Raw genomic sequence first — 14,307 nt, 5'->3', positions numbered from 1 at the left:
CATCGTAAGGAAGCAAAAAACCACATTTCCCTAGGTGGAACCAGATAAAGCTTCCGATCAAGGATCTGGGAAAGCAGAAGTCAGACGAGAAGATTAACGTTAACAGTTGTTTTAATGTTGAAAACACATCGTTTTGAAGACTGCTGAGCATCGCAGGTATGCATGATTATGTGTTATTGTTTAGTACTGCTAACAAAACCATTTATAATGGCCGTATTATTGCTAACTATGATTTGTTATGATGATCGCAACCGTCGGTACCCAGGATGCATACGGCAGTCTTTGTTAACGTCATTGTTGTAGTTTATGCTAACCAGCCACCTTAACTAGCTACTTTAGTTTTATTCAGAGCGACAATGTTAAAGTTGGCGGTGGTGAATCTCTTGCTCATGTTTCCCGATGTTCGGCAGGCAGGCAGACGGCTGGCTAGTGCACTGGGTTAGCTAACCTTAGCTAGCTAGTTAACAACATGTCAGTGTTGTTGGTCTCAACAGTGTTGTTGTAGACTTGTCTACTATTCGTTGCCTACTTTGCCACTAGCTTAGTGGTGAAAACATGTTAACCCACCATCTCTCTATCCCTCTCCCTCCTCATAACTTTTCTCCTCCCTCCACCCATCCCTCCATCTCTCTCAGTGAACCCCTGACCAGCTGTCCTCCCTGACCCTGTCCACAACTATGGCGATCCTGTTTGCAGTGGTTGCCCGCGGCAGCACCATCCTGGCGAAGCATGCGTGGTGTGGCGGTAATTTCCTGGAGGTGACAGAACAGATCCTAGCTAAGATACCATCCGAGAACAACAAGCTCACCTACAGCCATGGCAGGTAGGGTTAACACTCAGAAAGCCACACACATATCTGCCTGGAGTTGGATAGTCCTGTTCTACTTGTAGTGTATGTTTGTTAGTGTGACCTTGAAGATTAAATCAAACGGAGTATCTGACGGAGTATCTTGTCTTCTCCTTCAGCTATCTCTTCCACTACATCTGCCATGACAGAATCATATATCTCTGTATCACTGACGACGTGAGTATACAGGCTTTAGTTTTAATGTGTGTCTGAGAGACCGAGTGTTCTTTGGTTTACAAACCAAAATGTACAGTGGGGCAAAACATTATTTAGTCAGCCACCAATTGTGCAAATTCTCCCACTTAAAAAGATGAGGCCTGTAATTTTCATCCTAGGTACACTTCAACTATGACAGACAAAATGAGAGAAAAAAATCCAGAAAATCACATTGTAGTAGGGAGGGGGGGGGTCGGGGTTGAGTCCTTTACAGGGGGGGGGGGTCGGGGTTGAGTCCTTTACAGGGGGGGGGGGTCGGGGTTGAGTCCTTTACAGGGGGGGGTCGGGGTTGAGTCCTTTACAGGGGGGATCGGGTTGAGTCTTTTACGGGGGGGTCGAGGTTGAGTCTTTTACGGGGGGGTCGGGGTTGAGTCTTTTACAGGGGGGTCGGGGTTGAGTCCTTTACAGGGGGGGGGGTCGGGAGTGAGTCCTTTATGGAGGGTCGGGGTTGAGTTTTTAAAAATGTATTTAATTTTTATATGGGGGGGTTGATCAGATTTTAATATTGTAGCTTCCATCAAGGTAATTGTCTGTATCATTTCCAATCCCGTGTGTGTGTGTGTTGCATGGTAACAGTTGGGAGAAAATAGAAGAAACCCTCTTGCTAGTATCACTGCTCTTCATCATGCTTTATGTATCGGCCTCAAGGCTTTCCTCAGAGCTTATGTTAAGAGCAGCAGTAAAATAACAATAGCAAGGCTATATACACAGGGGGTACAGGTACAGAGTCAATGTGCGGGGCACCGGTTAGTCCAGGTAATTGAGGTTATATGTACATGTAGGTAGAGTTAAAGTAACTATGCATAGATAATAAACTGAGAGTAGCAGCAGTGTAATTTACAATGCAAGTAGTCTGTGTAGCCATTTGATTAGATGTTCAGGAGTCTTATGGCTTGGGGGGGTAGAAGCTGTTTAGAAGCCTCTTGGACCTAGACTTGGTGCTCCAGGAACCGCTTGCCGTGCGGTAGCAGAAATAACAGTCTATGACAAGTGTGGCTGGAGTCCTTGACATTTTTTAGGGCCTTCCTCTGACACCGCCTGGTATAGAGGTCCTGGATGGCAGGAATCTTGGCCCCAGTGATGTACTAGGCCGTACGCACTGCCCTCTGTTGCCAGGTCTGTTGGAACTGTTGTGTCTGACTGTGTTAACTGCCTGTCTGTTGTGTCTGACTGTGTTAACTGTCTGTCTGTTGTGTCTGACTGTGTTAACTGTCTGTCTGTTAGGACTTTGAGCGGTCACGTGCGTTCAGCTTCCTGGGAGAGGTGAAGAAGCGTTTCCAGACGACGTATGGCTCCAGAGCTCAGACAGCCCTTCCCTACGCAATGAACTCAGAGTTCTCCTCCACTCTGATGGCTCAGATGGTGAGACACAGACACACACACACTCACTGATCAGATGGTGAGTTAGTTCTCCTCCACTCTGATGGCTCAGATGGTGAGACACACACACACACTACCTGATCAGATGGTGAGTTAGTTCTCCTCCACTCTGATGGCTCAGATGGTGAGACACACACACACACTCCCTGATCAGATGGTGAGTTAGTTCTCCTCCACTCCCTGATCAGATGGTGAGTTAGTTCTCCTCCACTCTGGCTACTCAGATGACGAGAGCCAACCCTGTAATATGTTAGTATGGTAGTGAGTGGTCAGAACAGACTGTGAGACAGGGTTTGACAGGTCTGCATTTCAGCTAGACCTCTCACTCTCACTCCACAAATGTATTGTGTTCCTTTAAACAGCTTGGACAATTCCTGAAAATGATGTCATTGCTTTAGGAGCTTCTGATAGGCTAATTGACATCATTTGAGTCAATTGGAGGTGTACATGTGGCTGTATTTCAAGGCCTACCTTTAAACTCAGTGCCTCTTTGCTTGACATCATGGGAAAATCAAAAGAAATCAGCCAAGACCTCAGAAAATAAATTGCAGACATCCACAAGTCTACTTCATCCTTGGGAGAAAATTCCAAACGCCTGAAGGTGCCACGTTCATCTGTACAAGCAAGTATAAACACCATGGGACCACGCAGCCGTCATACCACTCAAAAAGGAGACGCATTCTGTCTCCTAGAGATGAACGTACTTTGGTGTGAAAAGTGCAAATCAATCCCAGAACAATAGCAAAGTGAAGATGCTGGAGGAAACGGGTACAAAAGTATCTATATCCACAGTAAAATGAGTCCTATATCGACATAACCTGAAAGGCTGCTCAGCAAGGAAGAAGCCACTGCTCCAAAACCGGCATAAAAAAGCTAGACTACGGTATGCAACTGCACATGGGGACAAAGATCATACTTTTAGGAGAAATGTTCTCTGGTCTGATGAAACAAAAACAGAACTGTTTGGCCATAATGACCATTGTTATGTTTGGAGGGAAAAAGGAGAGGCTTGCAAGCCGAAGAACACCATCCCAACTGTGAAGCATGGGGGTGGCAGCATCATGTTGTGGGGGTGCTTTGCTGCAGGAGGGACTGGTGCACTTCACAAAATAGATGGTATCATGAGGGATGCCTCATGAGCAACATCTCAAGACATCAGTCAGGAAGTTAAAGCTTGGTCTCAAATGGGTCTTCCAAATGGACAATGACCCCAAGCATACTTCCAAAGGCAAAATGGCTTAAGGACAACAAAATCAAGGTATTGAAGTGGCCATCACAAAGCCTTGACCTCAATCCTTTAGAAAGTTTGTGGGCAGAACTGAAAAAGTGTGTGAGAGCAAGGAGGCCTACAAACCTGACTCAGTTACACCAGCTCTGTTAGGAGGAATGGGCCAAAATTCACCCAACTTATTGTGGGAAGCTTGTGGAAGGCTACCCGAAACGTTTGACCCAAGTTAAACAATGTAAAGGCAATGCTACCAAATACTAATTGAGTGTATGTAAACTTCTGACCCACTGGGAATGTGATGAAATAAATAAAAGCTGAAATAAATCATTCTCTCTACTATTATTCTGACATTTCACATTCTTAAACTAAAGTGGTGATCCTAACTGACCTAAAACAGAGAATTTTTACTGGGATTAAATGTCAGGAATTGAGAAACTGAGTTTAAACGTTTTTGGCTAATGTATATAAACTTCCGACTTCAACTGTAAATAATGTAGTGCTAAGTGTTGTCTTACACATATATATATATATATATATATAACGTATGGCTAACATTGTCCATATACATAGTCCATCTGTAAATATGGACTATGTACAGCTGCAGCGATCGGTTAGCTGCTCAGATAGCTGATGTTTAAAGTTGGTGAGGGAAATAAAAGTCTCCAACTTCAGCGATTTTTGCAATTCGTTCCAGTCACAGGCAGCAGAGAACTGGAACGAAAGGCGGCCAAATGGGGTGTTGGCTTTGGGGATGATCAGTGAGATATACCTGCTGGAGCGCGTGCTACGGGTGGGTGCTGCTATGGTGACAAGTGAACTGGGGTAAGGCGGAGCTTTACCTAGCATAGACTTATACATGACCTAGAGCCAGTGGGTCTGGCGACGAATATGTAGCGAGGGCCAGCCGACTAGAGCATACAGGTCGCAGTGGTGGGTGGTATAAGGTGCTTTAGTGACAAAACGGATGGCACTGTGATAAACTGCATCCAGTTTGCTGAGTAGAGTGTTGGAAGCAATTTTGTAGAGCATATGGATTGCACAGCGGAGAAGGTACGGTGGGATTCGAAATGGTCAGTGATCTGTTTATTTACTTGGCTTTCGAAGACTTTAGATAGGCAGGGCAGGATGGATATAGGTCTGTAACAGTTTGGGTCTAGAGTGTCACCCCTTTTGAAGAGGGGGATGACCGCGGCAGCTTTCCAATCTTTAGGGATCTCGGACAATCCGAAAGAGAGGTTGAACAGGCTAGTAATAGGGGTTGCAACAATGGTGGCGGATAGTTTCAGAAAGAGAGGGTCCAGATTGTCAAGCCCAGCTGATTTGTACGGGTCCAGGTTTTGCAGCTCTTTCAGAACATCTGCGGTCTGGATTTGGGTGAAGGAGAAGCTGGGGAAGCTTGGACGACTATCTGCGGGGGCGGCGGAGCTGTTGGCCGGGGTTGGAGTAGCCAGGAGGAAGGCATGGCCAGCCGTTGAGAAATGCTTATTGCAATCTTCGATTATCATGGATTTATCAGTGGTGACCGTGTCGCATAGCCTCAGTGCAGTGGGCAGCTGGGAGGAGGTGCTCTTGCTCTCCATGGACTTTAGTGTCCCAAAACATTTGGGAGTTAGAGCTACAGGATGTGAATTTGTGCTTGTGAAAAAGCCTTTGCTTTCCTGACTGACTGTGTGTATTGGTTCCTGACTTCTGTTAGTGTTTAAATACTGGAGAGTTGAGACCAAATCACGGACGCTGGACAGAGTGGATTTCAGTTGTAACAAAAGACAGTTTTAATGAGTCAGAGATATCTTGTCCCGCAGTTTTACGTGCACGGACCTAGTTCACATAACTTGGCAAGGAGCCAGGTGAAAAAGAGGCCTTATACTACGGTTACATTCATTTTTATACATAGAATAAAGTAGGTGGAGTCTTGTCATTTCGGTCTTCTTGACTGGTCGGAGGGTTGGAGGCGGGCCTTGCTCTAGCCAGAGCGGGCCCCATTGGTGCACAGCAAAAGTCCTTTGCTCTTGGGACCGGCCAGTAGAGGGAGGGAGATGAGATGTGTGTTTATACAAGGAAGAGGGGGTCAGTCTTATGGCTGGGTGTATGTGTTCTTACGACGGAATGTCTTTGTTTATATGAGCTATGTGTATGAATATTTATATAACACTTCCCTGAACAGTTGCATATCGTGGGGACTATTACAGTCCGCCGCAGGATGTTTTTGTGCTGGTCGAGGGCAGTCAGGTCTGGAGTGAACCAAGGACTATATCTGTTCTTAGTTCTGCATTTTTCAACGGGGAAGTTACTTTTAAAGAATGACCAGGCATCCTCGACTGACGGGATCAGGTCAATATCCTTCCAGAATACCCGGGCCAAGTCGATTAGAAAGACCTGTTCGCAGAAGTGTTTTAGGGAGCGTTTGACAGCGATGAGTGAAGGTCGTTTGACCGTGGACCCATAGCGGATACAGGCAATGAGGCAGTGATGGCTGAGATCCTGATTGAAAACAGCAGAGGTGTATATGGAGGGCCAGTTGGTCAAGATAATGTCTATGAGGGTGTTAAGCATGTCCCAGTTTAGGTCACCTAACAGAACAAACTCTGAATCTAGATGGGGGGCGATCAATTCACAAATGGTGTCCAGGGCACAGCTGGGAGCTGAGGGGGGTCGGTAGCAGGCGGCAACAGTGAGAGACTTATTTCTGGGGAGATTAATTTTTTAAATTAGAAGTTCAAACTGTTTGGGTATAGACCTGGAAAGTATGACAGAACTTTGCAGGCTAACTCCTCCCCCTTTGGCAGTTATATCTTGTTGGTGGCCTTCTTAAGCCAGGATTCAGACACGGCAAGGACATCAGGGTTGGCGGAGTGTGCTAAAGCAGTGAGTAAAACAAACTTAGGGAGGAGGATTCTGATGTTAACATGCATGAAACCAAGGTTTTTTCGATCACAGAAGTCAGAGTTGAGCTATTCCACATGGTTTTAGAGACATGTGAAGATTACTAAACAAAGAGTCATTTGGGAGACAAAGACAAGACTCGGAATGCCAATCAGTAGTGGCAGGAGAGATGAGGAACACACCGTCAGCTCAAAGAGGCCAGAGCAGGGGCCTGGGCAGGGGCCTGGGAAGGGGCCTGGGAAGGGGCCATAGCCGGGGCCTGGGCAGGGGCCAGAGCAGGGGCCTGGGAAGGGCCCTGGGAAGGGGCCAGAGCAGGGGCCAGAGCAGGGGCCAGAGCAGGGGCCTGGGCAGGGGCCCTGGGAAGGGGCCAGAGCAGGGGCCTGGGAAGGGGCCAGAGAAGGGGCCAGAGCCGGGGCCTGGGCCGGGGAAGGGGCCAGAGCAGGGGCCTGGGCAGGGGCCTGGGAAGGGGCCAGAGCAGGGGCCTGGGCAGGGGCCAGAGCAGGGGCCTGAGCAGGTGCCAGAGCAGGGGCCAGAGTAGGGGCCTGGGCTGAAAGGATTATGGCTGGAGGACGGGTTAGCGTGTAAGGAGGGGCTCGTGAGGGGAGCATGACAACTCTGCCTCTGGGGGAACTCTGAGCGCATGACCACACCACTGAAAACACACACACAGGCACAAACACACACTATACACACACTCCATTTGCGTTTGTGAGGACAGTCTGTTTACCTTCAGTCACATGAACACCATACCACTGATCCCCTCTCTCTCCCTCCCTGTGTCTCCTTATCTCTCCCTCCCTGTGTCTCCTTATCTCTCCCTCCCTGTGTCTCCTTCCCTCTCCCTCCCTCTCTCCTTCTCTCTCTCTCTGTCTCTCTCTCTCTCTCTCTGTCTCTCTCTCCTTCTCTCTCTCTCTCTCTCTCTCTGTCTCTCTCTCTCTCTCCTTCTCTCTCTCTAGAAGCACCATTCCTCTCCTCCATCAGATCGCCTGGCTGAGACTCAGATGCAGGTTGACGACCTGAAAGGCATCATGGTACGCAACATCGGTGAGATAAGACTCCACTCCTACATCCACCACTACTGCTGAATTAGGGGCTAGGGGAGAAGTGTCTAGGGTCTGAGGATTTATTTGAGTGTCTTGTGTTTACTCTGTGTTTCCTACAGACTTGGTGGCTCAGAGGGGAGAGAAGTTGGAGTTGCTGATTGATAAAACGGAGAACCTGGTCGGCTCAGTGAGTTACATTCTAATCTACTACAATTACTCAACTATCCTACTACTACTGTTCCTATAACCCGGCTCAGAGCGTCACTAACTTCCTCTCTCCTCCAGTCTGTGAGTTTTAAGACCACCAGCCGTAACCTGGCCAGAGCCATGTGTATGAAGAACCTCAAACTGACTGTTGTCGTAGTGGTGGTGTCACTGGTAGGTACTGTCTGTCTGTTCACCCCTCCGTGTGTGTGTGTGTGTGTAATAGTCTGAACTATGTGGTGTGTTCTCGTCAGGTGGTCCTGTATGTAGTTGTGTCTGCAGCCTGCGGAGGACTCAGCTGGCCCAACTGCATCAGGAAATAAGAGAGGGGGAGAACGAGGAGAGAGGGGGAGGAAAAGAGGGTGCAAGAGAAGACGACAGCGGACCCACAAAAAAAGAAATCGCTCTCCTCTCCTCCCTCTTGTCTTCCAGTCAGCAAGGAGGAGAGGTCCTCTATTGGACAGAATGGTGACACAACAAGGCATCCAGACAGTGGAGATTTAACAACGTTGTGATTGTCTTGCTTTCTGTTCCTTAACAAGAGAATGAGGTGTGTTTATCTGTCCAAAGACAAGCGATTGTTGGATATGCAGCTTTAAAATATTGTAGAATTCAGTCCACTGTCCAGTCCAGCTGTCCTCCATACTGTTCTCCAGTCCATGGCCCTCTCATCCAGGGCTCTACAAGCCTAACAAACAGCTGTTCTCCAGTCCATGGCCCTCTCATCCAGGGCTCTACAAGCCTAACAAACAGCTGTTCTCCAGTCCATGGCCCTCTCATCCAGGGCTCTACAAGCCTAACAAACAGCTGTTCTCCAGTCCACGGCCCTCTCATCCAGGGCTCTACAAGCCTAACAAACAGCTGTTCTCCAGTCCACGGCCCTCTCATCCAGGGCTCTACAAGCCTAACAAACAGCTGTTCTCCAGTCCACGGCCCTCTCATCCAGGGCTCTACAAGCCTAGAAAACAGACTGATAATCTGGAGTAGGGTTTACCAAATGGTTTTTACCCTGGGGCCCCCTTCCAGCATTGGAGAACATCCCACGCCTCCCCCGGCACGCGCACCGCACTGTGTCTATTTCTATTGGTACAGCACTGTTCATGACACACTGTTCACACCCCTCTTGTTGGCGGAGAGGACATGTTGCAGGTTTTTAAGCTTATTTCCTGCAATTCTACACATTTTGTCATGGGGCGCAAAATAAATGTTTCAGTTTTAAAGCAACATTTTTTGCAATTCTATACATTTTTGCCATGTCTAATGTGTATTGGGCTAAAAAAAACTAAATTAAAAGACGTTAGCTGACATGGACATGTCTGACCAGTATTTAACATCTCTGTAAGGTCGTTAGCTGATCTGGACATGTCTGACCAGTATTTAACATCTCTGTAAGGTCGTTAGCTGATCTGGACATGTCTGACCAGTATTTAACATCTCTGTAAGGTCGTTAGCTGATCTGGACATGTCTGACCAGTATTTAACATCTCTGTAAGGTCGTTAGCTGATCTGGACATGTCTGACCAGTATTTAACATCTCTGTAAGGTCGTTAGCTGATCTGGACATGTCTGACCAGTATTTAACATCTCTGTAAGGTCGTTAGCTGATCTGGACATGTCTGACCAGTATTTAACATCTCTGTAAGGTCGTTAGCTGACATCACAAGAGGAACTGATGATGTACTACCCAATTAGATACCTTGTGGGTTCTATTATTGCAACTTTAAAGTTTAAAGACGGACGAGTTCCATTTAAAAACAAACCAATAATTGGGGGGGGGCATGGGAACCACTGCTGTCTCTGTGTATCTGTCTGTCTCTGTAGCTGTCTGTCTCTGTGTAGCTACGCTGTCAGGGTCAGTCTGTACCCAGACAGAGACATTTAGATGTCTGTCTCTGTGTAGCTGTCTGTCTCTGTGTAGCTGTCTGTCTCTGTGTAGCTACGCTGTCAGGGTCAGTCTGTACCCAGACAGAGACATTTAGATGTCTGTCTCTGTGTAGCTACCCTGTCAGGGTCAGTCTGTACCCAGACAGAGACATTTAGATGTCTGTCTCTGTGTAGCTACCCTGTCAGGGTCAGTCTGTACCCAGACAGAGACATTTAGATGTCTGTCTCTGTGTAGCTACCCAGTCAGTGCTAGTGATACTAAACTACACCTGTAATGTCTTATCACCATGGAGATCAGGACATGGTACATTACAGGTGTATCTCCCCTGTTCTATACACACTCTGCTGTGATGGCTTGTTTAGTTATTGTCTAGACACAATGTCTCTCTGTTCAGTTGTTACATGAAATTAGATTAAAAAAATATTGATTGCACTAACGAGTCTGATGTTACAAATCAATAGACAGTATTTAATGGCATGAAATAACCATATCCCTCTTCTCTGATATGCTACTCCTTCCCCTCTGCTATGATAGGCTGACCCTTCCCTTACTCTGATAGGGCGCTTCAGCTCAGCCTCTCTTCCACAGCCTCCTTTCCGGTTCAGCCCCCTGGCCTTGACTCAGGAGTACGGTACTATAGTTTTGCTCTTGTAGTACTGCAGTAGTACTGTACAGAGCTGAGCTTGACCGTGGGACCTGGCACGCAGTTGGAAAGGCTTAACGTACTGACGGAAATGTCTTGACCGTGGGACCTGGCACGCAGTTGGAAAGGCTTAAAGTACTGACAGAAATGTCTTGACCGTGGGACCTGGCACGCAGTTGGAAAGGCTTAACGTACTGACAGAAATGTCTTGAATAGAACTGACATGCTTCATTACTCTACATGTCAGAGAAGCAGGTCTGTTCTACAGTGCATTCAGAAAGTATTCAGACCCCTTGACTATGTCCACATTTTGTTACGTTACAGCCTTATTCTAAAATGGATTCAATTGTTGTTATCCCCTCATCAAACTACACACAATACCCCATAATGACTCGATACCCCATAATGACTCAATACCCCTTAATGACTCGATACCCCTTAATGACTCGATACCCCATAATGACTCGATACCCCATAATGATACCCCATAATGACTCGATACCCCTTAATGACTCGATACCCCTTAATGACTCGATACCCCTTAATGACTCGATACCCCATAATGACTCGATACCCCATAATGACAAATGAAAAACATATTTTTATTTTTAGCAAATGTATAAAATCAAAAAATAGATCACATTTACATAAGTATTCAGACCCTTTACTCAGTACTTTGTTGAAGCACCTTTGGCAGCGATTACAACCTCAAGTCTTCTTGGGTATGACTCTACAAGCTTGGCACGCCTGTATTTGGGGCATTTTTCTCTCAATCTTCCCTGCAGATCCTCTCAAGCTCTGTCAGGTTGGATGGGGAGCGTTGCTGCACAGCTATTTTCAGGTCTCTCCAGAGATGGGCCACTCCAGGACATTCAGAGACTTGTCCCAAAGCCAGACCTGCATTGTCTTGGCTGTGTGCTTAGTGTCAATGTCCTGTTGGAAGGTGAACCTTCACCCCAGTCTGAAGTCCTGAGCGCTCTGGAGCAGGTTTTCATCAATGAGATCTCTGTACTTTGCTCCGCTTCATCTTTCAATCGATCCTGATTAGTCTCCCAGTCCCTGCTGCTGAAAAACATCCCCACAGCATGATGCTGCTACCACCACCATGCTTCACCGTAGGGATTCAGGCCTTGGCATACAGGCCAAAGAGTTCAATTTTGGTTTCATCAGACCAGAGAACCTTGTTTCTTATTGCCAGAGTCCTTTAGGTGCCTTTTTGCAAACTCCACGCAGGCTGTCATGTGCCTTTTACTGAGGAGTGGCTTCCGTCTGGCCACTCTACCATAAAGGTCTGATTGGTGGAGTGCTGCAGAGCTGGTTGTCTTTCTGGAAGGTTCTCCCATCTCCACAGAGGAACTCTGGAGCTCTGTCAGAGGGACCATCCTCGCTTACCAAGTCCCTTCTCCCCCGATTGCTCAGTTTGGCCAGGCGGCCAGCTCTGGGAAGAATCTCGGTGTTTCCAAACTTCTTCCATTTAAGAATGATGGAGGCCACTGTGTTCTTGGGGACCTTCAATGCTGCAGACATTTTTTGCTAACCTTCCCCAGATCTGTACCTTGACAAAATCCCGTCTCGGAGCTCCACGACAATTCCTTTGACCTCATGGCTTGGTTTTTGCTCTGACATACACTGTCAACTGTGGGACCTTATATAGACAGGTGTATTTCTTTCCAAATCATGTCCAATCAATTGAATTTACCACAGGTGGACTACCACAGTTGTAGAAACATCTCAAGGATGATCAATAGAAACAGGAAGCACCTGAACTCAACTTGGAGTCGCATAGCAACGAGTCTGAATACTTCATGTAAATGTCATGTTTTATTATTTGTAAATTGTTTAGCAAAATCTGTCACTATGGGGTAATGTGTGTAGATTGAGGACATTTTTAATTTATTTTTTAATCCATTTTAGAATAAGGCAACGTGGAAAAAGGGAAGGGGTCTGAATACTCCCTGAATTATCCCCTGACCTCTCCTCTGTCACCTCTGAACCCTGACCACCTCCTCTCTGCCACCTCTGAACCCTGACCACCTCCTCTCTGCCACCTCTGAACCCTGACCTCTCCTCTGTCACCTCTGAACCCTGACCACCTCTGATTCACCTCCACCGTTTGTGTCTTTCAGTTAATCATATACATTATAATGTAATGCACTGTGACATGGCTTGTTTGCTTCCTGCATCATATGGTTTATAATTATGGAATGATTTAATTATTCTACATCCACATTTGGAACTGCAGATTAAAATGAGCCGACTGGCTGAAACCATCACTTTTACTGAACCGTTGATTAATGTGCCCTGTCCCTGTAAATATAAAAATAAACTCATAATAATAAACTAACTCATTCTTCTGCCTTGATTTCTACAGGATAGGTTTTCTAAATGTCAAATGATATGGCCACACAGAGGGATGATACATACAGCCTTCAAGTCAATGAAAAGTCATGAAGACCATTAGTTCTGTCAGTATCTTAGTTTAATTGTAAAACATCTTCAGGATGTGTTCTGTGTTCCACTCTGAATGTTGTGTTAGCAGCTTCATATGTGGAAGGGAAGGAAGTGTCTCCATGATGACTTGAAGAACGCTCCAACACCCTACAGAGTTAACAGTCTGTATAACGCTCCAACACCCTACAGAGTTAACAGTCTGTATAACGCTCCAACACCCTACAGAGTTAACAGTCTGTATAACGCTCCAACACCCTACAGAGTTAACAGTCTGTATAACGCTCCAACACCCTACAGAGTTAACAGTCTGAAGAACGCTCCAACACCCTACAGAGTTAACAGTCTGAAGAACACTCCAACACCCTACAGAGTTAACAGTCTGTATAACGCTCCAACACCCTACAGAGTTAACAGTCTGTATAACGCTCCAACACCCTACAGAGTTAAGTCTGTATAACGCTCCAACACCCTACAGAGTTAACAGTCTGTATAACACTCCAACACCCTACAGAGTTAACAGTCTGTATAACGCTCCAACACCCTACAGAGTTAACAGTCTGTATAACGCTCCAACACCCTACAGAGTTAACAGTCTGTATAACGCTCCAACACCCTACAGAGTTAACAGTCTGTATAACGCTCCAACACCCTACAGAGTTAACAGTCTGTATAACGCTCCAACACCCTACAGAGTTAACAGTCTGAAGAACGCTCCAACACCCTACAGAGTTAACAGTCTGAAGAACACTCCAACACCCTACAGAGTTAACAGTCTGTATAACGCTCCAACACCCTACAGAGTTAACAGTCTGTATAACGCTCCAACACCCTACAGAGTTAAGTCTGTATAACGCTCCAACACCCTACAGAGTTAACAGTCTGTATAACACTCCAACACCCTACAGAGTTAACAGTCTGTATAACGCTCCAACACCCTACAGAGTTAACAGTCTGTATAACGCTCCAACACCCTACAGAGTTAAGTCTGTATAACGCTCCAACACCCTACAGAGTTAACAGTCTGTATAACACTCCAACACCCTACAGAGTTAACAGTCTGTATAACGCTCCAACACCCTACAGAGTTAACAGTCTGAAGGACGCTCCAACACCATACAGAGTTAACAGTCTGTATAACGCTCCAACACCCTACAAAGTTAACAGTCTGTATAACACTCCAACACCCTACAGAGTTAACAGTCTGAAGGACGCTCCAACACCATACAGAGTTAACAGTCTGTATAACGCTCCAACACCCTACAGAGTTAACAGTCTGTATAACGCTCCAACACCCTACAGAGTTAACAGTCTGTATAACGCTTCAACACCCTACAGAGTTAACAGTCTGTATAACGCTCCAACACCCTAAAGAGTTAACAGTCTGTATAACGCTCCAACACCCTACAGAGTTAACAGTCACTCAGTCATCACACACTGGATGCTGTAGAACACGCACCATTCAGACTACATCTGGTTAGGGTCGGTTAGTCCTCAGGCTGGTTAGGGTTGGTTACTCCCCAGGCTGGT

General features: G+C 46.5%; 1 protein-coding gene across 1 annotated transcript; it reads left to right on the top strand.

Moving 5' to 3' along the window:
* Positions 1 to 15: 15 nt before the first annotated feature.
* Positions 16 to 12,673, top strand: vamp7 (vesicle associated membrane protein 7). The gene is made up of 8 exons (XM_036943608.2): positions 16 to 156; positions 636 to 823; positions 967 to 1,024; positions 2,288 to 2,425; positions 7,511 to 7,598; positions 7,717 to 7,784; positions 7,883 to 7,975; positions 8,056 to 12,673. The coding sequence occupies exons 2-8, from the start codon at positions 678 to 680 to the stop codon at positions 8,122 to 8,124; spliced, it is 660 nt and encodes a 219-aa protein (XP_036799503.1). The 5' UTR covers positions 16 to 156; positions 636 to 677; the 3' UTR covers positions 8,125 to 12,673.
* The last annotated feature ends 1,634 nt before the right edge of the window (positions 12,674 to 14,307 follow it).

The sequence above is a fragment of the Oncorhynchus mykiss genome, chromosome 14 (genome assembly GCF_057628025.1).
Source record: "Oncorhynchus mykiss isolate SJ-2025 chromosome 14, ASM5762802v1, whole genome shotgun sequence".
NCBI lineage: Eukaryota > Metazoa > Chordata > Actinopteri > Salmoniformes > Salmonidae > Oncorhynchus > Oncorhynchus mykiss.
This window is presented reverse-complemented; position numbering and strand designations above follow the sequence as displayed.

Excerpts from the sequence above, each read along its gene's own strand:
- vamp7 (XM_036943608.2), top strand. The coding sequence starts at position 678 with ATGGCGATCCTGTTTGCAGTGGTTGCCCGCGGCAGCACCATCCTGGCG. Across the intron at positions 824-966 it reads CTCACCTACAGCCATGGCAG|CTATCTCTTCCACTACATCT; the intron begins GTAGGGTTAACA and ends CTTCTCCTTCAG. Across the intron at positions 7,785-7,882 it reads CGGAGAACCTGGTCGGCTCA|TCTGTGAGTTTTAAGACCAC; the intron begins GTGAGTTACATT and ends TCTCTCCTCCAG.